The 27,465-nt window shown below is 42.0% G+C and overlaps 1 protein-coding gene across 4 annotated transcripts in view; it reads right to left on the bottom strand.

The window, feature by feature from the left end:
* The window catches only part of LOC140478739 (probable E3 ubiquitin-protein ligase HERC1), a 342,968-nt gene that overhangs the window by 47,216 nt on the left and 268,287 nt on the right, over positions 1-27,465 (bottom strand). For all 4 annotated transcript variants that reach the window (XM_072572083.1, XM_072572056.1, XM_072572075.1 and 1 more), the window contains exons 56-64: positions 24,477-24,676; positions 17,318-17,426; positions 16,473-16,619; positions 16,009-16,110; positions 13,773-13,946; positions 12,561-12,845; positions 10,503-10,568; positions 10,189-10,314; positions 8,737-8,875 (exon numbers count right to left, since the gene is read on the bottom strand). In XM_072572083.1, coding sequence (XP_072428184.1) covers positions 8,737-8,875; positions 10,189-10,314; positions 10,503-10,568; positions 12,561-12,845; positions 13,773-13,946; positions 16,009-16,110; positions 16,473-16,619; positions 17,318-17,426; positions 24,477-24,676 — 1,348 coding nt within the window. The remainder of the gene's footprint in view (positions 1-8,736; positions 8,876-10,188; positions 10,315-10,502; positions 10,569-12,560; positions 12,846-13,772; positions 13,947-16,008; positions 16,111-16,472; positions 16,620-17,317; positions 17,427-24,476; positions 24,677-27,465) is intronic.

The raw sequence follows: 27,465 nt of genomic DNA, 5'->3' as shown, positions 1-27,465 counted from the left end.
ATCGTTCCTATAAAAGGGTGATTAGAGTAGTACACAGTGTTCTAAAAGTGGCCTCATCAATGTCCTGTACAGTTGCAACTCCTATACCCAATGTTCTGATCAACGAAGGCAAGTGTGCCAAACAGCTTCTTCTTCACCCTGTCTACATGTAACTCCACGTTCAAGGAACTATGGCCCTGCATCTCTAGGTCTCTTGGTTCAGCAACATTCCCCATTCGGATGGTTTGTTGCCTCCCGGGTGCTAGGGTCCGAGACGTCTCGGACCGTGTCTTCAGAATCCTTAAGGGGGAGGGTGTGCAGCCAGAAGTCGTGGTACACATTGGCACCAACGACATAGGTAGGAAGAGGGGCGGGGAGGTCATTCAAGAGCTCAAGGAGTTAGGCTGGAAGCTAAAAGCTAGGACAGACAGAGTCGTCATCTCTGGGTTGTTGCCGGTGCCACGTGACAGAGAGGCAAAGAATAGGGAGAGAGTGCAGTTGAACACGTGGCTGCAAGGATGGTGTAGGAGGGAGGACTTCAGATATTTGGACAATTGGACTGCATTCTGGGGAAGGTGGGACCTGTATAAACAGGACGGGTTGCACCTGAACCAGAAGGGCACCAATATCCTGGGGGGTAGGTTTGCTAGCACTCTTCGGGGGGGTTTAAACTAATTTGGCAGGGGGATGGGATCCGGACTTGTAGTCCAGCAAGTAAGCTAGCTGTGTGTCAGGATGCCCAAGACTGTAGGGAGGCTGTGGAGAAGGTAGCACTGACAGGGACTACTTGCGGACACAGAGATGGGCTCAAGTGTGTATACTTCAACGCAAGGAGTATCAGAAATAAGGTGGGTGAACTTAAGGCGTGGATCGGTACTTGGGACTACGATGTTGTGGCCATCATGGAAACATGGATAGATGAGGGACAGGAATGGCTGTTGGAGGTTCCTGGTTACAGATGTTTCAGTAAGATTAGGGAGGGTGGTAAAAAAGGAGGGGGGGTGGCATTGCTAATTAGAAATGGTATAACGGCTGCAGAAAGGAAGTTTGAGGGGGATCTGCCTCTGGAGGTAGTATGGGCTGAAGTCAGAAATAGGAAAGGTGCAGTCACCTTGTTGGGTGTTTATTATAGGCCCCCCAATAGCAGCAGAGATGTGGAGAAACAGATTGGGAAACAGATTTTGGAAAGGTGCAGAAGCCACAGGGTAGTAGTCATGGGCGACTTCAACTTCCCAAATATTGATTGGAAGCTCTTTAGATCAAGTAGATTGGATGGGGCGGTGTTTGTGTAGCGTGTCCAGGAAGCTTTTCTAACGCAGTATGTAGAGTGTCCAACCAGAGGGGAGGCCATATTGGATTTGGTACTCGGTAATGAACCGGGACAAGTGGTGGGCTTGTTAGTGGGTGAACATTTTGGTGATGGTGACCACAATTCTGTGACTTTCACCTTAGTTATGGAGAGAGATAGGTGCGCACAATAAGGAAGATTTTACAATTGGGGGAAGGGAAATTACGATGCTGTAAGACAGGATTTGAGGAGCATACGTTGGGAGCATAGGCTGTCAGGGAAGGATGTGGTGGAAATGTGGAACTTTTTCAAGGAGCAGATACGACGTGTCCTTGATATGTATGTACCGATCAGGCAGGAAAGAAATGGTCGTGTGAGGGAGCCTTGGTTGACGAGGGAGGTTGAATGTCTAGTAAAGAGGAAGAAGGAGGCTTACATAAGGTTGAGGAAACAGGGTTCAGACAGAGCAGTGGAGGGATATAGGATAGCCAGAAGGGACCTGAAGAAAGGGATTAGGAGAGCTAAGAGAGGGCATGAAAAATCCTTGGCGGATAGGATCAAGGATAACCCCAAGGCATTCTATGCGTATGTGAGAAACCTGAGAATGACGAGAACGAGGGTAGGTCCGATCAAGGACAGTAGTGGGAGACTGTGTATTGAGTCGGAAGAGATAGGAGAGGTCTTGAACAAGTACTTCTCTTCAGTATTTACGAACGAGAGGGACCGTATTGTTGAAGAGGAGAGTGTGAAACGGACTGATAAGCTAGAAGAGATACCTGTTAGGAAGGATGATGTGGACATTTTGAACAACTTGAAGATAGACAAGTCCCCTGGGCCTGACGGGATATATCCTAGGATTATGTGGGAAGCAAGAGAGGAAATTGCAGTACCGTTGGCAATGATCTTCTCGTCTTCACTGGCAACGGGGGTGGTACCAGGGGACTGGAGAGTAGCGAATGTTGTGCCCCTGTTCAAAAAAGGGAATAGGGATAACCCCGGGAATTACAGGCCAGTTAGTCTTACTTCTGTGGTAGGCAAAGTAATGGAAAGGGTACTGAGGGATAGGATTTACGAGTATCTGGAAAGACACTGCTTGATTAGGGACAGCCAGCACGGATTTGTGAAGGGTAGATCTTGCCTTACAAGTCTTATTGAATTCTTCGAGGAGGTGACCAAGCATGTGGATGAGGGTAGAGCAGTGGATGTAGTGTACATGGATTTTAGTGAGGCATTTGATAAGGTTCCCCATGGTAGGCTTATGCGGAAAGTCAGGAGGCATGGGATAGAGGGAAATTTGGCCAATTGGATAGAAAACTGGCTAACCGGTCGAAGGCAGAGAGTGGTGGTAGATGGTAAATATTCAGCATGGAGCCCAGTTACAAGTGGAGTTCCGCAGGGATCAGTTCTGGGTCCTCTGCTGTTTGTAATTTTTATTAATGACTTAGATGAGGGAGTCGAAGGGTGGGTCAGTAAATTTGCAGATGATACGAAGATAGGTGGAGTTGTGGACAGTGAGGAGGGCTGTTGTCGGATGCAGAGGGACTTAGATATGATGCAGAGCTGGGCTGAGGAGTGGCAGATGGAGTTCAACCCTGCCAAGTGTGAGGTTGTCCATTTTGGAAGAACAAATAAGAATGCGGAATACAGGGTTAATGGTAGGGTTCTTAGTCAGGTGGAGGAACAGAGGGATCTTGGGGTCTATGTACATAGATCTTTGAAGGTTGCCACTCAGGTGGATAGAGTTTGTAAGAAGGCCTATGGAGTATTATCGTTCATTAGCAGAGGGATTGAATTCAAGAGTCGTGAAGTGATGTTGCAGCTGTACAGGACTTTGGTTAGGCCACAGTTGGAGTACTGTGTGCAGTTCTGGTTGCCTCACTTTAGGAAAGATGTGGAAGCTTTGGAGAGGGTGCAGAGAAGATTTACCAGGATGTTGCCTGGAATGGAGAGTAGGTCGTACGAGGATAGGTTGAGAGTTCTCGGCCTTTTCTCGTTGGAACGGCGAAGGATGAGGGGTGACTTGATAGAGGTTTATAAGATGATCAGAGGAATAGATAGAGTAGACAGTCAGAAACTTTTTCCCCGGGTACAACAGAGTGTTACAAGGGGACATAAATTTAAGGTGAAGGGTGGAAGGTACAGGGGAGATGTCAGGGGTGGGTTCTTTACCCAGAGAGTGGTGGGGGCATGGATTTCGCTGCCCGTGGGAGTGGTAGAGTCAGAATCATTGGCGACCTTTAAGCGGCATTTGGATAGGTACATGGATGGGTGCTTAATCTAGGTTAGAAGTTCGGCACAACATCGTGGGCTGAAGGGCCTGTTCTGTGCTGTATTGTTCTATGTTCTGTGTTCTATGTTCTATGTTCTATGTTCATCCCATTTGTCAACATTTGGCCCATATCTTTCTAAACCTTTCCTATTCATAAACCCATCCAATTGCCTTTTAGGCTTGTAATTGTACCTACCTTCACTACTTCCTCTGACAGCTCATGCCGTACATGCACCCTTTTCTTTGTGAAAAAGTTAGCCCTCAAGGTCCTTTTAAAATCTTTCTCCCTCACCCCAAACCTATGCTCTCTAATTTTGGCATGCCCCGAAAATGACCTTGGCTATTCATCCTTCCATTAAGGACTTTATAACCTCCTTAAGGTCATCCCTCAGTCTTGGATGCTCCAGGGAATACAGGAATAGCGTATTTAACCTCTCCATATAACTCGAATCCTCTGATCCCAGCAACATCCTTGCAAATATTTTCTGCATCTTCACAAGTTTAACAACATCGTTCCTATAAAAGGGTGATTAGAGTAGTACACAGTGTTCTAAAAGTGGCCTCATCAATGTCCTGTACAGTTGCAACTCCTATACCCAATGTTCTGATCAACGAAGGCAAGTGTGCCAAACAGCTTCTTCTTCACCCTGTCTACATGTAACTCCACGTTCAAGGAACTATGGCCCTGCATCTCTAGGTCTCTTGGTTCAGCAACATTCCCCATTCGGATGGTTTGTTGCCTCCCGGGTGCTAGGGTCCGAGACGTCTCGGACCGTGTCTTCAGAATCCTTAAGGGGGAGGGTGTGCAGCCAGAAGTCGTGGTACACATTGGCACCAACGACATAGGTAGGAAGAGGGGCGGGGAGGTCATTCAAGAGCTCAAGGAGTTAGGCTGGAAGCTAAAAGCTAGGACAGACAGAGTCGTCATCTCTGGGTTGTTGCCGGTGCCACGTGACAGAGAGGCAAAGAATAGGGAGAGAGTGCAGTTGAACACGTGGCTGCAAGGATGGTGTAGGAGGGAGGGCTTCAGATATTTGGACAATTGGACTGCATTCTGGGGAAGGTGGGACCTGTATAAACAGGACGGGTTGCACCTGAACCAGAAGGGCACCAATATCCTGGGGGGTAGGTTTGCTAGCACTCTTCGGGGGGGTTTAAACTAATTTGGCAGGGGGATGGGATCCGGACTTGTAGTCCAGCAAGTAAGCTAGCTGTGTGTCAGGATGTCCAAGACTGTAGGGAGGCTGTGGAGAAGGTAGCACTGACAGGGACTACTTACAGACACAGAGATGGGATCAAGTGCGTATACTTCAATGCAAGGAGTATCAGAAATAAGGTGGGTGAACTTAAGGCATGGATCGGTACCTGGGACTACGATGTTGTAGCCATCACGGAAACATGGATAGATGAGGGACAGGAATGGCTGTTGGAGGTTCCTGGTTACAGATGTTTCAGTAAGATTAGGGAGGGTGGTAAAAAAGGAGGGGGGGTGGCATTGCTAATTAGAAATGGTATAACGGCTGCAGAAAGGAAGTTTGAGGGGGATCTGCCTCTGGAGGTAGTATGGGCTGAAGTCAGAAATAGGAAAGGTGCAGTCACCTTGTTGGGTGTTTATTATAGGCCCCCCAATAGCAGCAGAGATGTGGAGAAACAGATTGGGAAACAGATTTTGGAAAGGTGCAGAAGCCACAGGGTCGTAGTCATGGGCGACTTCAACTTCCCAAATATTGATTGGAAGCTCTTTAGATCAAGTAGATTGGATGGGGCGGTGTTTGTGCAGTGTGTCCAGGAAGCTTTTCTAACGCAGTATGTAGATTGTCCAACCAGAGGGGAGGCCATATTGGATTTGGTACTCGGTAACGAACCGGGACAAGTGGTGGGCTTGTTAGTGGGTGAACATTTTGGTGATGGCGACCACAATTCTGTGACTTTCACCTTGGTTATGGAGAGAGATAGGTGCGCACAACAAGGAAGTTTCTACAATTGGGGGAAGGGAAATTACGATGCTGTAAGACAGGATTTGAGGAGCATACGTTGGGAGCATAGGCTGTCAGGGAAGGATGTGGTGGAAATGTGGGACTTTTTCAAGGAGCAGATACGACGTGTCCTTGATATGTATGTACCGATCAGGCAGGAAAGAAATGGTCGTGTGAGGGAGCCTTGGTTGACGAGGGAGGTTGAATGTCTAGTAAAGAGGAAGAAGGAGGCTTACATAAGGTTGAGGAAACAAGGTTCAGACAGAGCAGTGGAGGGATACAGGATAGCCAGAAGGGACCTGAAGAAAGGGATTAGGAGAGCTAAGAGAGGGCATGAAAAATCCCTGGCGGATAGGATCAAGGATAACCCCAAGGCATTCTATGCGTATGTGAGAAACCTGAGAATGACGAGAACGAGGGTAGGTCCGATCAAGGACAGTGGTGGGAGACTGTGTATTGAGTCGGAAGAGATAGGAGAGGTCTTGAACAAGTACTTCTCTTCAGTATTTACGAACGAGAGGGACTGTATTGTTGAAGAGGAGAGTGTGAAACGGACTGATAAGCTAGAAGAGATATCTGTTAGGAAGGAAGATGTGTTGGACATTTTGAACAACTTGAGGATAGACAAGTCCCCCGGGCCTGACGGGATATATCCTAGGATTATGTGGGAAGCAAGAGAGGAAATTGCAGTACCGTTGGCAATGATCTTCTCGTCTTCACTGGCAACGGGGGTGGTACCAGGGGACTGGAGAGTAGCGAATGTTGTGCCCCTGTTCAAAAAAGGGAATAGGGATAACCCCGGGAATTACAGGCCAGTTAGTCTTACTTCTGTGGTAGGCAAAGTAATGGAAAGGGTACTGAGGGATAGGATTTACGAGTATCTGGAACGGCACTGCTTGATTAGGGACAGCCAGCACGGATTTGTGAAGGGTAGGTCTTGCCTTACAAGTCTTATTGAATTCTTCGAGGAGGTGACCAAGCATGTGGATGAGGGTAGAGCAGTGGATGTAGTGTACATGGATTTTAGTAAGGCATTTGATAAGGTTCCCCATGGTAGGCTTATGCGGAAAGTCAGGAGGCATGGGATAGAGGGAAATTTGGCCAATTGGATAGAAAACTGGCTAACCGGTCGAAGTCAGAGAGTGGTAGTAGATGGTAAATATTCAGCATGGAGTCCAGTTACAAGTGGAGTTCCGCAGGGATCAGTTCTGGGTCCTCTGCTGTTTGTAATTTTTATTAATGACTTAGATGAGGGAGTCGAAGGGTGGGTCAGTAAATTTGCAGATGATACAAAGATAGGTGGAGTTGTGGACAGTGAGGAGGGCTGTTGTCGGCTGCAGAGGGACTTAGATAGGATGCAGAGCTGGGCTGAAGAGTGGCAGATGGAGTTCAACCCTGCCAAGTGTGAAGTTGTCCATTTTGGAAGAACAAATAAGAATGCGGAATACAGGGTTAATGGTAGGGTTCTTGGTCAGGTGGAGGAACAGAGGGATCTTGGGGTCTATGTACATAGATCTTTGAAGGTTGCCACTCAGGTGGATAGAGTTTGTAAGAAGGCCTATGGAGTATTATCGTTCATTAGCAGAGGGATTGAATTCAAGAGTCGTGAGGTGATGTTGCAGCTGTACAGGACTTTGGTTAGGCCACATTTGGAGTACTGTGTGCAGTTCTGGTCGCCTCACTTTAGGAAAGATGTGGAAGCTTTGGAGAGGGTGCAGAGAAGATTTACCAGGATGTTGCCTGGAATGGAGAGTAGGTCGTACGAGGATAGGTTGAGAGTTCTCGGCCTTTTCTCGTTGGAACGGCGAAGGATGAGGGGTGACTTGATAGAGGTTTATAAGATGATCAGAGGAATAGATAGAGTAGACAGTCAGAAACTTTTTCCCCGGGTACAACAGAGTGTTACAAGGGGACATAAATTTAAGGTGAAGGGTGGAAGGTATAGGGGAGATGTCAGGGGTGGGTTCTTCACCCAGAGAGTGGTGGGGGCATGGAATGCGCTGCCCGTGGGAGTGGTAGAGTCAGATTCATTGGCGACCTTTAAGCGGCATTTGGATAGGTACATGGATGGGTGCTTAATCTAGGATAGAAGTTCGGCACAACATCGTGGGCCGAAAGGCCTGTTCTGTGCTGTATTGTTCTATGTTCTATGTTCTAAGTCCTGCCCTGGTTTGCCATATCAAAATGCAACACCACACGTTTATCTAAACTCCTTAGCCCATTGGCCCACCTGATGAATATTCCATTGTATTCTGAGATAATCTTCTTCACTGCCCACAAAATCACCTATCTTGGGGCAAATTGACTAACCATACTTCCTCTTTTCACATCTAAATCATTTATATAACTGACAAAAAGTAGTGGACCCAGCATGGATCCTTATGGCACACTGCTGCTCACAGGTATCCAGTATGAAAAACATCCCTCCATCACTCTTTGTCTCCTACCTTCAAGCCAATTTTGTATCCAACTATCCAGACTCCCCAGATCCCATGTGATCTGACCCGACTAAACAGTCCAGCTTTGCTGAACTCCATATAGACAACGTTTGCTGCTCTGCCTTCATCAGTCTTCTTTATTACTTCTTTAAAAAACTCAATCAAATTGATGAGACATGATTTCCCTTGCACAAAGCCATGTTGTCTATTCTTAATCAGTGCAAGCCTTTCCAAATGCACGTAACTCCTGTCTGTCAGAATCCCCTCCAACAACTTACCCACTAATGATGTAACGCTCACCGGTCTATAGTTCCCTTACACTCTTTCTTAAATTACATGAGCACCACATTAGCCGTCTCCCAGTCTTCTAGCACCTTACCCGTGGCTGTTAATGATACAAATATCTCAGAGGTCCATCAACCTCTTCCTTAGCTTCCCACCTGATCAGGTCCTGGGGATTTATCCACCCTTATAAGGCCTCCACCATTACTTCTTCTCTAATAGGAACTCTTTTCAAGACATTAGTATTTATTTCCCCAATTACAAGAGCTTCCATGTCTTTCACCACAGCAAACATTTGCTTAATATCTCATCGATCTCCTATGGTTCCACACATCGATGGCCACTTTGATCTTCAAGGGATCCTATTCTCTCCCTTAATGTACTTATAGAATCTCTTTGAATTCTCCTTAAGGCTATTTGCCTTCCTGATTTCCCTTTGATAGTTAATGGAGTATGAAACAAAATATTGACAATATATAAAGTTAAAGCTTTGCATATGCTTACCCTGCAATGCTGCAATAACAGTGGGAGTGTGAAGGTCATCAGAATTTCCTTGACCCAAGCGTCCATAACTACCTTCCCCAAAAGCTACAACTGTCCCATCTGCCTGAACAAGGAATGTACAGTTCTGTCCACACACCACCTAGTCACAGGAAGAATTCAATAGTTATACAACAATTTTATCACACAATGCATCAGATTACATTATAGATAGATAAAGACATAGAAAATTAGAAAGTGGCTTTTGTAGATGTGATAAAGACTTGAATCAAAGGTAATAGTGGTGTCTATGTGAAATCGATGCATGAATCAGGACAGATTAGGAACACCTGGCCCATTGTGCCAAATCTTTGATGATTCTTCATGTCATCAGACTCAAATCTCAGAAATTACCACACCAGGTAGAATATCCTATTTTCAGAATTATCTCTTTTTCATCATGGCCACAAGATGTCTCTAAAATAGAAGCTTCATCCAAACAGAGCTCATTGCACTCATACCCATGTAAAGGTGTTGGACAGGCTACCATTCACTCTTTTGTCCTCACCAGACTTGATTATTCAATGGTCTTTTCGACTGTCTTCTATTAACTTGTCCATGTCCTGCACTAACTTTTGCTTGTTCATCATCCTTTCCCACATCAATCTACCCTGGATTTCATTTCCAATATAATGAACTTAAAAATCACAATTAAAAAAACAGAATAGGCTGGAAATGCTCTCAGCAGGTTAGACAGGGTCTGTAGAGTCTTTCTGTAAAATGACTTAAAAATGACTTAACAGTAATAGTTGCGAATAACATTTTTCATAAATCCATTCAATAAATGTAGGGCAAAAAAAAATTGTAACTCGGTTCATGTATAAGGCTGAATGCTGGGTGGGGTGGGGGGGGGTGTTAGTTCAGTTAGCTGGATAGCTGGTTTGCAATGCAGGATGATACCAACAGAGTGGGTTCAACTCCTGCATCAGCTGAGGTTACCATGAAGGGCTCTCTTCCTCAACCTCTCCTCTCGACTGACGTCTGGCGACTCTCAGGTTAAACCACCACCAGTCATCTCTCTCTGATGAAACAGCAGCCTAATGGTCTGTTCAGACTATGGCAACATTGCTATAAGGCTTAATACACAATTTCAGGTTATCATGTGACTTGTGGTAATTACCATAATTACATGCAAAAATCATTGAACAAAGGTTTCATTTAAGGAGCACGATTGAGGAGGTCCAGGAGGGAGGTGATGAGTACTTTAATCTGTTGCCATTAAATACCCTTTCACATTCTAAACACCTGTGGTTTCTATTTAAAACAAGATATATGTCACCACTTGTAATTTTGCCAACAGTATTCGGAATTGCAATTGATGTGGTCATAAAATATTATACTTGATTAATTAAACTACATATAACTTAATGATCATTTATCATTTTTGATGGAATTCAGGAAAATCAATTACTTCACCTGCAAAGCTTGTGTCAGTGATGGAGCAAGTGCAGGTACTAAAGCACTGTTTCCGGCATCAGCCAACTGTCCATGACGTCCACCTCCCCATAAAAACACTTCACTTTTACCACCAAGCTGCCAGTCCTAAAATTCAAATGATTAAGGTTAGACTTTAGGTGCTGGTATTGTTAAACTTATTTTGGGGCATTGTGTGGCATCTCACTGAGAAAGCAAATTTGAGAAAGTAACAATCAAGATTGTGAAACATCAGAGTCACAGAACAGATATAACACATTTTGTTGTGGGATCTTGCAAATATGTTATTAATTTACCTCCGGTTTAGATGAAGCCCAAGTCATAAGCTGCTCATCCATTAAGCAACTCCACTTATTGTTCTCCTGTGAAATGAAAACATTTACTGATGATGATATCTTGAATAGTTAAACAAGTGATTATTTTATAAATGTCAGTTCATTATTACAATTATAATTTTGGGCTTCAAAAAGTACAGCTATTAATCTCAGGTTAAAATAATGAAATTTTATTTTTGCCCCTACTACAAAGAGTTTATTTCCTATAGAATATCCCTAATTGACTTAATTCACCCTCCATTTTTGTTCCTTCTTCTCCTAAATCCGCTGCCGTATACCTGTGTTTAGGCAATGCTCCCGCTGTTTGCAAATTGGCAGATTATTTAATGAACTGACAGTGGGTGTACCACTTTTGTGAGGAGGGTGTATTGTTAACTGGGTTGCAATGAGAAGCTGCTGAATATTGAGAAGCAAAATTGCTTATGAAATGTAAATTTTGAGATCTAATGCACACTTACTTTTGCACCAATGTGAAGTCATTTTGGGATTGTGCTGAACATAAAATCGTAATATAATTGATGCAAACAGACAGAGTGCTGGTAATTTTAGATAGTACAGCTGACCTCCATACCCTGGATTATGGAAAGAAAATGAGTTGAGTACCAAAATCACTGCCCGCAATTTTTGATTGCTATTGGGATGTACATGTGAGACAAAAGTGTCAGACTCAGGTATTCCTTCCAAGTGAATTGGTTAGCCTGCTAACACTTGATTTTAAAATTAATCAACCAGCATCAGAATTTGCGAATGGAAACTCACATGAACAAAAGTCAGCAAAGTTTCTATCATCAGTGAAATATTTGATTTAATCTCAAGTTTCAACTACCTTCACATTTTCTATTTATGTGAGCTGTCAGTAAAAGGTATCAAAGATACAAGTGTTGTTACAGAGACCAACCAAAGCTTGGTTCAGTGATGTGCATGAGTCACAAGGCTGTAGGTTCAAACTCTAGTCCAGAACTTTAACATATCTAAGAGCATTGTGGAAGACCCCACACACTTCTCACTCAAAGTCTTCTCCCTCTAGCCATCTATCTGAAGATACCCTAGCATTTGGTCTCTCATGGCCAGACTGCGCAAGTTTCTTCCACCAAGCCATCAGGCTCCTTAACACAGTATGATCAGACTCTTTTCCATCTGAAATTCTTCACACAACTTCAACTTGCTGCTAGAACAGTCTATTAATTATCATTTTTTTATTACACTGTAATCTGCGTGTTTTGCACTACGTATGCACTTTATGCCATCCTTTGTATGATCGTGCAGTTTGTACTGTCCATGTAGCACCTTGGTTCTGGAGGAATGCTGTCTCATTTTTTACTGCATCAGTTGTATATGGTAGGAATGACAAATAAAAGCTACTCTATCATCTGAGTCACTACAAATATTGTATTATCAGATGTGTTGTGTTTTTGAAGTGTCATCATCTTCTATATTGATAAAATTAGACTCTTGGTACAATTCAAAACAGACACACATATTTCCCTGATGCACTGTCAGTTTGCAATTTATCCTGTCCTTATTTATGGGATCTTGCTGTGCACATTTGTGTAGGTCTACGTAACCACTATTAGGACTTGAAAGATGGTTAATTCAATACAAAGTTCTTCTGTTTATTTACTCAAAGAAAATATTTTATACTCACCTGTTTATGGATACTTAAACCACTCATACAGCTGAACAAATATATTTGCATACTATTTGAAAATATAAGCCATGGAAACAGAACCGTAGCATTGAAACATTACTAAATTCTGGTGGGTCACCATCACGTTCTCACGTCAACCAGGGGGAGTAAGTGATAAATGTCACAAACCTTGCTAATAGTGCCTACATTCCAAAAATTAATATGGGCAATAGAATATGGGCATGAATTTGGTGACTCATTTTGATAATTCCAGGTCAAGTTGGTTGCATAAACATTTGTCCATTCGTGATCAAAGATTGACTGACAGCAAGGCTGCTTTGGACAGCATGGAATTGAATATTTGGAGCATAGACATAAAAGTAAAATCCTACCAGTGCTTTGATGATTTCTGAGCCTGAATCCTGGTCGAGTTCTGGAACACTAAAGGTTTCTGGGAAGGCAGTTCCTTTGGCGAGAGCTTCGGCACTCTTAATAGTAGCAGAGTAAGTTGCGAGCCAACTCCATTCTGGAGAAACTGGTTCCAGGTTGCTGTTCTTATGATGAGGTGATTCTGCTGTTCTGGTAAGGAACTGATCCAAACACAGACCTACTGTAAGGGAGGCCAAACTTTGCAGGAAGGTACTATGTATGAGTTGATCTCCACAGGTCACATGTGGCTGGAAAAGGACAGTTAAAAAGCGCATGAATTCTGTTGATACTATTCCAATAGTATTTGTGAGTGGTTGATCCCTGCATTTTCTGAAAGATCTGTATTTATGCAAGATTGCAGATTTGGATAAACATGACATTTCTTTAAGCACTAACTCAGAGGGATTACCATTCATCATTGTGTCAAATTGCCACAGAATTTAGTTATTCTGTTATAACTATATTAATGACAAAAAGAAATTGGATCATTCAGCCAATCTCCCAAGGTGGTAAGAATCTCAGATCTAGGTCTAGGTCAGCTAGTTTCATTTTGTCTTTTTCAAGACATTATGAAGTAAGTGGGGGTAAGAAGAGGATGTATAGAAGTCTCTTTCAATTCACTACTTCCAATTGATCATACACAATTGGCACTTTTGTTGGTTTATGAATGCAAAGTAAATAATCTCAACTAAAACTTTAAGGATAAAAACCACAAAATTGCTCCCTCAATTAAATAAAGTTAAAATTTAAACTTGATCACCTATATGACAATAATAATAGGTAGATTTTCACCCACTGAGGCAGTAGTTCAAGTCAGGAAATTTTCCAATTCGGCAGGTCCACCTTGCTTTGAGGGACTCAGACTCAAATCCTGCTGTTTTCACTTTTAGGAGTGTGTGACAGAGTTGGGCCTGCCATCCCTTAGAAAAGCCACAGCTATATGGTGGGTGTAAAGTGTTGGCTAGTTAATCACCTCTCCAAAGGTTATCTCAGTTGTAAAAATAAAAAAAACTGGGCCAATTAGCCCTTAGGCCTCACACCTCCTCGCCCACTCCCAATGACCCCACAAAACCTTGAATTCTAGTTCAAGCCAACTCATGCTTCTTAGCTGCTCGATAATAAAACAAGTAAACCCATCACATACTTTATTATTGCAAATTGTGTAATTGGATTACCTTTTCATAGGCATACTGTGTGCGCAGCAGCAAATGCAATCTTTCGATAAAAACTTTCATACAAGGAGCCTTATTTAGTCCTATGATTCCCTGTGCTCGGAGAGCCATTCGGCAGGATGCTAGAATGTGGTTCTGAGAGATCCACTCTGGACAACACCTGATTAAGAGGACATCCTAGCAGAAGGGGAAATATATAGACAAAATTTAACATACTTTCCAAAAAAAAGAGTGATTATCAACATATCTCACGTTCTTGACTTCATTAATAGTATTACAAAACAGATATTTAAATAAACCTTTATTTTTGTATTGTTAATGGATCTCCTATAGTAGTTGACTGGTTTAGAATCTTTCCCTGTCCCACCCCCACCAAATGAAGTGGTGTGGGTGCTTCTGGATCCCCCTTTTTCAATTTAATTAATCTCTTTCTTTCCTCTGCTCAACACAAGAAATCAATCAATAATTTATATTCTAATACTCAACTTATAACATTATCTTTTCCTCTTCCTCTCATAGTAATTTAAATAATTACTCCTCATTTTCTTTACCTTTCTAGCTCAAGATTAATTGGATTTTCTCTATCACTATCACAAGTTCACATTCCCTTCCCATTCTCATCTGGCTTTGTTATCTATTCCTTTCTCTACTAAATCACATTATTAAATTTCTCTTTTGATCTCCACCAAACTCTGAAGAGAATCTGGCCTGGATTCTGATGGAAAGAGGTCTAAGTCTTGGAGAGGAGATTTGATTCCAAGGTTTAGGGACTTCAGTTCAGTGGAGAAACTGGCAAGCCTGTGATTGCTCTTAGCATTTCTTGCTTGAAATTAGGAGCAGACATTTCAGGTCTTGTATGTGCAAAACATGGTAAAACTCTGAAACCATTTTCCACAAAAAGCAACTGAAGCTTGAACAGTTGTAAATTTTTAATAAGTTTAATATGCTTTCATTATCCAAAGTTATTTACGGATACGATCAAAAACTGGGCTTTCACTCTCTCTGACATCGGGGTACAATAGTTGCAAGTTAATTATCTAAAATAGGCACGTTAGCAACTTGCCAAAGCTCCTTCTAAACCTATGACCACAGTAGTAGATACATGGATCACCAGTACCTGAATGCTCCTGGACTCGGTATCTGGGTCAAAACCCTAGAACACCTCAACCCTAACGGCACTGCAGGTGTGCTTGAAGTTCAGATGGCAGTTCACTACCATCTTTTCAAGTGTAGTTAGGAGTGGACAGTAAACTATAGTCTTGCCAATGATAAACCTCATGAATGAATGCAAAGAAAAAGGTCGCACAGAAGCATAAATGAAGTTAGGTCGCATAGAAGCCCATCAATGGTGCAACAGGTCAAAGAGCCCATCTACTCCTGTTTCTATCTAATACTTCACCACAAGCTGACTTTAAACTTTCAGGTTTGATACTGGCATTCAGCTCTGAATCATAAAGTGATGGTTCAATTCTCATTTAGGAAACTTAAGCACATAAATGTAGGTTAAGACCTCAATGTAAATCTGAACGAGTGTTGTGCTATCTTTCAATCCATAAATAATTCTCTCAGTTGGATATAAACAACCTTTGTGATTCCAAGTCTCTAACCCTACTGTGCTCAATCAAGAAAAGCAGGGATTGTCTTGGTGTCCTGGTCAAAATTATTTTTTCACTCCACATTATTGCAACAGATTACCTGGTCATTTTTCCTCAGTGCTGGTTGTGGTACTTGGTTGTGTGATAATCAGCTGCCTCATTTCTCAACAAAAAAAATATTCATTGGATTTGACGTGTCCTGAGAAAGGTGTGATACATACAAGTTCCTTCTTTTTGTCATTAGGGATTGTTAATGTTACATTTCACACTAAGTTTAAAAAATGCCCCATATGTCTTCTTTAAATCTCCTTTTCCTCACCTTAAAAATGTGCCCCCTAGTCTTGAAACCTTCCATCCTGGGGAAAACACAGCTACCATTAACTCTTGGAAGCTCCTTGGATGCTGCCTGAATTGCTGTGCTCTTCCAGCACCACTAATCCAGAATTTGGTTTCCAACATCTGCAGTCATTGTTTTTACCATTAACTCTATCGATACCCCTCATTACATTATTGACTTCTATAAGGTCTTCGCTCAACCTCCTACATTCCAGTGAAAAAAGTCCCAGCATATCCAGCCTTTCTTTATAACTCAAGCCTTCCAGACCTGGGATGTTGTCTTTTTAAAACAAGAATGACCAACTGACCTTTGATCTGCTGGAGCAAGCTGCCACACCAATATCTGGAATCCAGGCTACGCCAACTACTGATCCCAAACCAGTCACCACTGTCTGTAGAACTGAACCATCCTGAGAAGGAAACATAGAAAAAGCAGCTACAAATGTTAATTTGTAACAATCCACTTGTTCACTTCAGCAACAATTGGGAAATATAAAGCGTCTCTCGATCATGAAATTTCAGAAAAAACAACAGAGGCTGCCAAATTCTAAAACGGTCTGGCTATCTTTTTCTAATTTCCCAAGAACTTTGACAAGACATGATGTAAAAAACCTGATTTGCTACTTTATAAGAGATATGAAACTGTCTTCAAAAATAGTTCCAATTTTTATCAGCAATAACATTTTGTTTAAGCTTTCTAATCCTTATCATTACTCCTTTGTACTTGTGAGCATCAGAATATTAATTTATGGAATATTATTAAAATTCTTACCTGCAAAGACCAGATATTTATCAGCCCCCCAATCCCTCCAGATAAAAGTGTTAAACCATCAGTATTGAAGGACACCAGCATCACTGCAGTTATATGAGCGTTCAGACGAAACACACATTTGGCTCTGCCTCTGAACTGAAATTTTTCCTACCAAATGAAAAGTTTACATTAGAAAGTAATTCTTGCTAAAGAGAATTATAGTCTTTAGTCAGATGTAATAAATCAACATAGATGAAAAACACTCAGTCTATACGTCAGCTGTGGCTGAGTTGGTGGCACTTGTGCCTCTGAGTGAGAGATTGGGCCTCTTACCCCAATCCAGGAGAAGCACAAAAATCAAATGCAAATGGTTACAATAGTACAGTGAGAGTGCTGACCTGTCAGAGGTGCTGTCCTTCAGATGAGGCAGCCTGTCCTGTCAGGTAGCTCTAAATGATCCCATGAAGAAGCGCAGAGAAATTATCCCCAGTCCCTTGGCCAACATGCATTTTTCAATCCAATTTTTCAATCCAATCACAATATTGAGATGATCTGGTCATAGCCACATTGTTTGCAGGAGGTTATTGTGTGAAAGTTGGCTGCCATGTCTCCCACATTACAGCAGTGACATTTTGAAAGTGATTAGTTAGCTGTGAAGTGCTTTGAGAGATGTGGCCTTGAAAGGTACTACATAAACACAAGTTTCTCTTTTAGATCTCCATTTAATTTGTAATTTCAAGTTTAATCAATCAATTGCTGCTTTGTTTCTGAGGATAATTCCAAAGTTGAGATGTAAGACCTGCCTTATTTTTCAAAAGCATACCACTTTAGTTGCTGACACAAATAAAAAAATCTATGCCTCTTACCTCAACATGTCTTTCTTGGACATCAGGAGAATGCAAGAGGTTTGGTAATGATACAGCAGTGCCACCTTGTGGTAGTGTCCAAACATAAACTAAGCCATTCTGACAACCCCTGGGAGGAAGACATTCAAGCTTTATTTTCTAATAATAATTAGAAATGAGTTCTATCTTAAAAAATTGAAGGTAATTAGCAAAACCTTCACCTTCCTTGGCTGTTTTTGGGAATGAGGTTAGAAAGGAGGGGTTTAGTCCTTTAAAGTCTGCAGAAGCATATTTCTGTAGATATGTGATATATATATATACACTAATGAAACCAATTGTTTGCGCAAGTCAGTGCAGACAAACCCCTTTGAACAGAAGTCTATCTGGCTATGGTCTGCACATATAGTTCATGAAGCTCTGTGCGAAAAGGAGATGGCAGATGTTGTCAGATAACCCCCTGAGCAGATGGTCAAAGCCATTGGGCAGAATATCACATGACCAGAACTTTCAAACAAACATCAAACTGTACGTTGGCTGATGGTGAGAAAGGCCTGCCTGGCAGATGCTTCATGCATGTCCCGAGTCGAAAGTGTGAGAAAATGATGGCTGAAAACGCATGTCCCACCTCCCAAACACAGGACTTCCCATTTCCCCAGAGATTGGAATGAAGTTGATTTGGGCTTCATGTGTAGGCATTTAAATGGTCAGGTCTCTCAATTCACATCCCATTTTAGTAATCCCATTATGAGGGAGTGTGCAGTGCATTTTGTTTTGTTTAGCTAGGTCACCCCTTTGAGTGCGATGGCACTGCTATTGATTTGACCTGATGACACTTTAGGTTAGAGGTCATGAATTCTCGGGGGGAGGAGAGTGTCAGTTACCCAGTGGGAGAGGGTTTAGGTACCCTTTGGTAGGAATTAGGCACCAATTGTTAATTGTTTGGAGGATTGTAAGCAAAAGATGCATAAACTTTTAAAAATTTAACCTCTTTGTCTAATCAACCTGTTCTAGAGAGATGTTATTACACATCTCTAGAACAGGTGAGACTTGAACCCAAGCTGTCTCAAACTTTTGTGAACTGGTGTAGGTAGATCCACAATGCTATCAAGGTGGGAATTCCAGGATTTTGACCCAGTGACAAGTAACAAATGATGAAATATTTCCAAGTCAGGATGATGAGAGACTTGGAGGGGAACTTACAAGTGGTGGTATTCCCTAGTGTCTGCAGCCCTTGTTCTTCTAGGTGGTAGTGCTCATGCATGTGGACGATGCTCTCAAGGAGCCTTGTTGAACTTTTGGCATGCACTGCTACTACAGGCAATTGGTGGAAGAGAGAGTGAATGTTTCAGAGTGCAGTGTCAATCAAGATGCTGCTTTGTCTTGGATGGTGTCAAACTTCGGGTGTTGTTGAAACTGTACTCAGCTAATCAGGTAGGGAGTATTCCATCATACTCCTAACTTGGGGCTTGTAAATGGTAGACAGGTTTTTGGAGAGTCAGGAGATTCTCTTGTAAGCAAAAAAAAACTACAGATGCTGGAATCCAAAAGTGAATAAACAGAAAGCTGGAAGAACACAGCAAGCCAGGCAGCATCAAGTGGTGGAGAGGTTGATGTTTTGGGTTGAGACCCTTTATCAGGAGTGGTCTGATGAGTTTCGACCCAAAATGTCGACTCCTGCACCTCCTGATATTGCCTGGCTTGCAGGAGGTGAGTTATGCCTTACAGAATTCCTATCCTCTGGATTGTTCTTGTAGCCACTGCATTTATTTGGCAAGCTTCTGGTCAATGGTAACACTAAGACATTGATGATAAAGGATTTAGTTTTGCTAATGTCACTAATGTCAAGGAGTGATGGTTAGAATCTCTCTTTGGGAGAGATTCTTTGCTTGGTACTTGCGTGACATGAAGAAGTTAAAAGGGAACAATAATCACCACAAGGGAAGAAGTAGATAGCTATGACTGGGATTAAAGACAGATCAGTACCCTAGGCCTGAAGGCCTACATCCTGGGTGATTAAAGGAAGTAGCATCAGAATAGTAGATACATTATGTATAATATTCCAAAATTCCTTTGGGAAATGCTAATATAAAGCCCTTCTATAAAAAGGAACGGAGACAGGAAGTAGGGATAAATAGATCTTTTTTCTGGTTGGCAAGATGTGTCTAGAGGATTGGTCCTCATACCCCAACTATTTATAATCTCTGTTAATATAAGAAATGCTTGGAGGGACATGGACCAAGCACAGGTACGTGGAATTAGTCTAGTTTGGGATTATAGTCAGCATGGGCTGGCTGAACCAAAGGGTCTGTTTCCCTGCTGTATAACTCTGCGTTCTGAGTAATGACTGGGATAGAAGGAAGGATAGCCATATTTGCACACAATGCTAAAGTAGGTGGGAAAGTAAGTTGCAATAAAGGAATAAGAATTTTACAAATGGATATGGATAGGGCATGTGAATGGGCAAAAATTTTGTTTTAATTTACTCACAGGATGACGGCATAGGGCCAGCATTTATTACCAATCCCTAATTACCCAGAGGGTAGTTAAGAGTCAAGCACATTGTTGAGAGTCTGGAGTTACATGCAGGCCAGGCCAGGTAAAGATGACAGTTTTCTTCCCTAAAGGACATTAGTGAAATGGTTTTTTTCCCAACAATCGTCAATGGATTCATGGTCATCATTAGATTCTTAATTCTAGATTTTTTTTTGTTTTTTTTAATTGAATTCAAATTCCACCATCTGCTATGGTTTAATTTGAACCGGGGTCCCCAGAACATTACCTGGGCCTCTGGATTAATGGTCAGTGTTTATAAAACCACGAGGCCATTGCCTTAAGGTGAGTTTAATGTGTGAGCTTATCCATTTTGGTGGGAAGAATAGAAAGGCAACTTATTTTCTAAACAGAGAGAAACATTAGAGTGCTTTGGTGCAGAGGAATCTGGATGTACATGAATCACAGAAAACTAACAAGCACGTACAGCAGTTAATAAGAAAGACAAGTGGAATTTTGTCATTTATTGCCAAATAAAATGTACGAAAACGTTACTGCAACTGTAAAAGGCGTTAGTGAGATGACACCTGGAGTATTGCGTGCAGTTTTGGCTCACTTAGTTGAGAGGATGGATGCAGGTGGTATGGAGGCAGCTCAGAGGAAGTTCACTAGATAAATTCTAGATGTGAGAGGTTTGCCTGATGAAGAGAGGTTGGACAGTTTAGGCCTATATTCTCTAGAGTTTAGAAGAGTGAGAGAAAGTATATCAAATACTAAAGGGTATTGACAGAGTGGATAAAAAGGATGTTTCTTGTTGTGGAGCATAGTTTTAGGATAAGGGGTAGCAGATTTAAAACACAGATGAGGAGGAAAAACTGGAATTCACTACCCCAAATGAGGAGGTGGCCAGGATATTGAGTGAATTTGAGAAGAGAGACAGATTTTCAATTAGTTTCAAGTTGAAAGGTTATGGAGAGTGGCCAGGAGAGTAGAGTTGAGGCTAATGAAAGATCAACGAGGAGAAAGTGAGGCCTGCAGATGCTGAAGATCAGAGTTGAGTGTGTGTTGTGGAAAAGCACTGCAGGTCAGGCAGCATTTGAGGAGGAGGAGAATCGATGATTTTCCTGCTCCTTGGATGCTGCCTGACCTGCTGTTCTTTTCCAGCAACACACTCTGATCACTAAATGAGAGATCAGCCATGATCATACTTAATGGCAGAGCAGGTTGAAATTAATTTCCTACTCCTATTGTTGTTTTTATGTTCTTGGTTATAACAAGTACTTTTCAGCCCATGTCAGGATATTGTCCAGGTCTTGCTCCATTTGAGCTTGCATTGCCTCACTGTCTGTGAAGTCATAAATGGTACTGAAAATTGTGCTATGATAGCAAAAATTCCCATTTCTGACTTTATGATGGAGGGAAGGTTATTGATGAAACAGCTAATGATGACTGGGCTAATGACTCTACCCTGAGGAACTTCAGCAGAGATGTCTTGGAGCTGAGAAGAAACAACCAACTTCCTTTGTGTCAGGTATGATTCCAAATGGCAGACAGTTCCTTTACCACCCACTCCAGCTGCTACAGAATGACCAAAAATAGAAAGAAAAATATCAAGATCTACCATGAGGTGTCAAGACCAGTGAAAATGTAGCAGGGCATGTCACAAAGGGGAACAAAGCTTCAAAAAGTCAAAACGATAGATCTACTGCAGAAAATACAGAGATATGGCATAGAGGGTGAGTTGGAGGTTTGGATTAGGAATTGGCTCTCTGGAAGAAGACAGAGGGTAGTAGTTGATGGCAAAGGTTCATCTTGGAGTGCCGTCACTAGCGGTGTTCCGCAAGGATCTGTTTTGGGACCATTGCTGTTTGTCATTTTTATAAATGACCTGGAGGAAGGGTTAGAAGGTTGGGTGAGCAAGTTTGCGGATGATACGAAAGTCGGAGGAGTTGTAGACAGTGAGGAAGGATATGGCAGGTTACAGCGGGATATAGAGAAGCTGCAGAGCTGGGCAGAAAGGTGGCAAATGGAGTTCAATGTAGCTAAGTGTGAAGTGATTCACTTTGGTAAGAGTAATAAAAAGATGGATTACTGGGCTAATGGTAGACTACTTGGTAGTGTGGAAGAGCAGAGGGATCTTGGTGTCCATGTACACAGATCTCTGAAAGTTGCCACCCAGGTAAATAGTGCAGTGAAGAAGGCATACTGGCTTTTATTGGTAGAGGAATTGAGTTCCGGAGTCCTGAGGTTATGCTGCAGTTGTATAAGACTCTGGTGCGGCCGCATCTGGAATATTGTGTGCAGTTTTGGTCGCCATACTATAGGAAGGATGTGGAGGCACAGGAACGGATGCAGAGGAAGTTTACCAGGATGTTGCCTGGTATGGTAGGAAAATCCTATGAGGAAAGGCTGAGGCACTTGGGGTTGTTTTCATTGGAGAAAAGAAGGTTTAGGGGTGATTTGATAGAGGTGTACAAGATGATTAGGGGGTTAGATCGGGTTGACAGTGAGAACCTTTTTCCACGTATGGAGTCAGCTATTACAAGGGGGCATAGCTTTAAATTAAGGGGGGTTAGATATAGGACTGATGTTAGGGGTAGGTTCTTCACTCAGCGAGTCGTAAGTTCATGGAATGCCCTGCCAGTAGCAGTAGTGGACTCTCCCTCTTTATGGGTATTTAAGCGGGCATTGGATAGGTATATGGAGGATAGTGGGTTAGTGTAGGTTAGGTGGGCTTTGATCGGCGCAACATCGAGGGCTGAAGGGCCTGTACTGCGCTGTATTCTTCTATGTTCTATGTTCTATGTCAAGATGTGTCAAAACCTGTTGAGAAGCACCAGTACCCACTGAGATGTGCTGAGATCATCAATATGTGCAAATTTAAAGGGGGCAGTGGATGCATGGAGTGTACTGCCAGTGGACGTGGTGGAAGCAGACATGTTAGCAACATTTAAGGCAAATCCTGTGAGACAAACAGGAGGATTGATAATGCCCATGGGCAATAAGTAGCAGGTGTAAATAAGGATTGGGAATCGGTGCAGGTTTGGTGGACCAAAAAGGCCTGTCCCTGTGCTGTTCGTATTAGATTATAAAGCATATCTTACAAAAGAAGTGAAACATTAACTCTCTAGAGTTCTGTCAGATCATGACTTGTATTTACCTCAACCACCGTGTGTCATGTCTTTAGTTCCATTACTCTTACCAAAAGAATTTCCATCAACCTTTGAAAATTTCAGTCCAGCATCTTTCAGAGGAAACAGTCTTCTGCATAACCATTTCTCAATGTGAAAAGGTGATTCATAATTTCATTCCCAGATGGGCCAGTTCTAATTTTGAGGTTATGCACCCTTGTCTCGGATTTTCCTGCCAGGCCAAAGGCCAAGGTTTTGTACCACTCAAGTATGATTTCCCTCAACTTTGCATTTCAGTCCTCTTGTGATGAAGGTTAATAATCTATCAGACCTTTGATTTATTCTGATAATTTTGTACTTTGTGATTTTGTAAACGGTCACCTAAATTCCTTGTGTTTTTCCTTATGCCTCTTGTCTCCATCAATTAAGAAAATGTTCTCATGTCTTCCTTGGATCTAAAGTAGATCTTTAGCTTTGAAACTTAGTTTACTTATGCTTCTTAGAAACTCGCTATTTTGAACTACACGATGTACAATGTTGCCAAGTGCAGTGCACCCTGCAAAGTTGATTATACTACTCTCTGTTCATTCATCCAAGTCACAAATATCTATGGCAAAAAACTGAGCTCCCAGCACAGATCCCTGGAGAACACTAATTATTTACACAATTAATTTTCAAACTGTGACCACATGAAAGGTCGAGAGAGTCTTCTGACCTATAAATCCAATATGACAAATGTTGTATTTGTGGGATTGAGATCATGCCCCTCTATTCCTGGTAGTCACGGGAGCCCATGCATAATTCCAGTGGTTTCCTATTGCATTCTGAAGTAGCATTTCAGGAGAAGCGTTCCTTAAGGTGAGTTTTCTGCCCCTGTCTTAGTTAGAAGTCTTGTCTTACAGAGCTGCCAGCCAATTGGCTGGTGATAGCTCTGTATTCTATACAGTGTCAGTATGAGCAGTCTCACCATGCCAAGGCACCCAAGGCAAGCCCAAGGACAGGCATCTCAGCAAGGTGAGTGGGACAAATAAAAAAACAGGTTCAAGGAGCTGGGTTAAAGGGGTCTAACAAAGGGTGATCTAGCCTTCCTTGCTGAACAGGAGTCACTTCAGTCATGTTTCTAGGCTTCCCCCACATCCACCTGTTAGTTATCTTCCAAGCCACAGACCATCCTGATTAGGAAATATATTGGCACTCTTCCACTGTTGATGGCTAAAAATCCTGGACTCTATCTCTAATAGCTCCATGCCTGCACCTGCCCACCATGGATCACAGTGGTTCAAAAAAGCTGCCTGCCACCACATTCTCAAGCACGTTAGTGATGTATAATAAATGCAAGCTTAGTCACTTATGGCTACATCCCATAGATGAATAAAAAATATCAGACAGATGTGGGAAGTGAGAAGGTCACCTGTTCGATTTTACTTGACCACAGCCTTCAAACCTAATGACAGGGAAGGCAAAATCCAATCCATGGCTTTTTAAAGGTGCATTTTAACTTTTGGTTTTAAAACAAAATGACATCCGACAAATACATTTTTGTGTCATTTAAAACTTACACTGCAAGCATTAGTCTTGGATCCTGACCTTTCCCTGGAAGTGGACACCAAGCTGAAGTATTAACCAATGCTGTGTGAAACAGAGTTTGGACTGCGAGCCAGGCATTGCCTATTCTCCCCCAGATTTTCACCATCTCTTCTCTGGCAACAGCAAGCAGCAGGTGTCCAGTTGGGTCCCATTTTAGGCAAGTTACACTTTCCTTGATGAAAATGAGAATATTTAAAAGATAGTAAACTGAATAACAAGAATTTGATGTTAAATGTAACATTACACCTGAATCTCATGAAACCAAAGAATCTGATAACACTTCAGTTTTTTTTTAAAAACAGCTCTTAAAATCTCTCATCTCACAGTACTCTATTTCCTCAAACATTTACCCAATTAGAGTCATCGAGTCTCCAGCACAGTAAAAGGCCCTTCAGCTTACTGAGTCAGCACCAGTCAAAACAAAAGCACCTATCTATTCTAATCCATTTTCCAGCACAGTATGCCTTGGTGTCACAGGTGCCTCTATCAAACTTAAATTTCCCATTATGTACTTCTGCGGATGCTCCATTCCACAAATACACCATTTTCTGTTTTCATGGTTTTAATGCCAACATGGAAAGAGATCTTTCTTGATTTCATTCTGCGAAATGTATTGGGGCAAATAACTGAGAAAAAGAACAACTACTGGCTACACTGGTATAACTGAATTCAATGTGACGACAGTATTGATGTACATGCAACAATAAAGGTTTACTGGACAAGGAAGTTCAACTTCAGTTTAACTGGTTAGAATGAGCAAACTGGATAACAGAACAGTAATGGGAAATCTATGAGTACAACATAGAAAATTAGATTAATTTCTATGGATCAGTAAGAGGGTGAACAAAATATACAATGTCCTGAACAAAATAATAGGTGACACACATAGCAAAATAACACCTAATATCAGGAGAAATAAAGGAAATAATGCTTAGGGAGATGAAAAGGAATGAAACAACATAAGCAGATAGTATGAGAAGTAAATAAGGATTATACTACAGGCTTCCCATCAGGTAGAGGGAGACACAGGAGTACATATGGAGGCAAATCACAGAAAAGTGAGTGAGAAACAGGGTTATAGTTGTGGGGGATTTCAATATTGCTAACATTAACTGGGATTGCCTTAGTATGAAATGATTAGATGGGGTGGAATTATTCAAATATATCCAGGAGAGCTTTTCGTGCAAGTACTTAGCTAGTAGAGAGGAGTTAGTGTTCGACTTAATCTTAGGGAATGAAGCCCGTCACGTGTTTGAAGTTTCAGTGGGTGACCATAGAGTCATACAGCACGGAAAAAGACTCTTCAGTCCAACCAGTCCATTGCGAGCATAATCTCAAACTAAACTAGTCCCACCTGCCTCCTTCTGGCCCATATCCATCTAAACCTTTCCAATTCATGCATACAAATGTCTTTTAAATGGTGTAATTGTACCCACATCCACCAATTTCTTAGGAAGTTCCTTCCACACGCAAACCACCCTGTGTTAAAAAAAAAATTGCCTCTTCTTTTTTAATTCTCTCTCCTCTCACTCTAAAAATGTACCCTCTGATTTTGAAATCCCCCATCCTATGGAAAAGACAGCTACCACTAACTCTATCTAACCCTTTCATTATGTTATAAACTTCTATCAGATTGTTTTGGGGATAGCGACCAAAACACTTGAGTCATTATGAGAAGGGAAAAGGATAGTGCTAAAATGGCTAAGTTGGGGGAAGATCAACTTCTTATATTATGCAACAAGATCTGACAAACATTGGACTGGGGACCAGTTACTGGCAGGCAAGTCCACATTTGGAAAGTGAGAATCTTTTAAACATAGTAGAGTGAGAATTCAGAGCCAGCATGTTCCTCCAAAACAGAAGGATATACACAATGAGTGGCAAGTCCCCAAGCAGTACTAAGGAACACAGGGACCTTGGTGTACAAGTTTATAGACCCCTGAAGGTGTTAGCAAAGGCAGAGAGGGTGGTGAAGGTTATGTATGGGATGTCTGCCTTCATTAGTTGGGGCAAGGAAGTCTTGTTATATCTTTATAAAACATTGGTAATGCAAAAATTGAATTGTAAATTTTTGGGCGCCACGATATAGGAAGGATGTGACTGCACCAGACAGGGTGTAGGAGAGATTCACCAGGCTGTTGCTTGGAATGAAAAGTCTCAGTTAAGAGGAGAGACTGCGTAGGCTGGTTTGTTTTCCTTTGAGCAGAGGAAGGTCTGACCGAGTTATACAAAATTACAACAGCTTTAGACAGAGTAGATCATGAGAATCTTCTTTGCGTGGTAGATGTGTCTAAGACCAGAGGGTATAAGTTTAAAATGAGGTGTGAGTGGGTTAGAGGAGATCTGAGATTTTTTTTAACCCAAAGGATGCAGAAATATTGAATTACCTGCCTGAGAGGGTGGTGGAGGCAGGTAGTTTCACAACATTTAAGAAGTGGCCAGCTGAGCACTTAAAATGATAAGGTGTGGTAGGTATGGAACAAGTGCAGGTAAATGGCATTAGTGCAGTTTTGTGATTGTTGGTCGTCTTAGATATAACGGGCTGAACGACCTGTTCCTGTGCTGTATGACTTTATGAAATACTAAGAGTTTTAATAAGCAATTAAAGAATGAAAATAATTAATCGCTCAGGCAGGAAGCATAAGTCTAATTACAGAAGCAAATGGTAAGCAGGAAATATTTTTAAAAATCATGCATCAGATGCAGGTATTCTAGGTAACAGAAGTCAAAATATTTATTATTCCCCCACCCCCCTCCCCCCACCTCTTTGTCACCTCATTTGAGACTTTGTGGAGGGCTACTTTTTAATTCACAGGGGCTATAGTTTTGGCTTCAGGAGCTCTTTCTTCATTTTCACTAACTGCTGCGTTACCTGATGCACTTACACACTAACAATATCCTCTGCATTTGTGTAGCACCACATGCTATTCAGACTCATACAGAAGAGAATCATCAATGGTC

Source organism: Chiloscyllium punctatum, chromosome 1 (genome assembly GCF_047496795.1).
Source record: "Chiloscyllium punctatum isolate Juve2018m chromosome 1, sChiPun1.3, whole genome shotgun sequence".
NCBI lineage: Eukaryota > Metazoa > Chordata > Chondrichthyes > Orectolobiformes > Hemiscylliidae > Chiloscyllium > Chiloscyllium punctatum.
The sequence above is the reverse complement of the archived record's forward strand: the minus strand, read 5'-3'. Positions and strand labels throughout refer to the sequence as shown.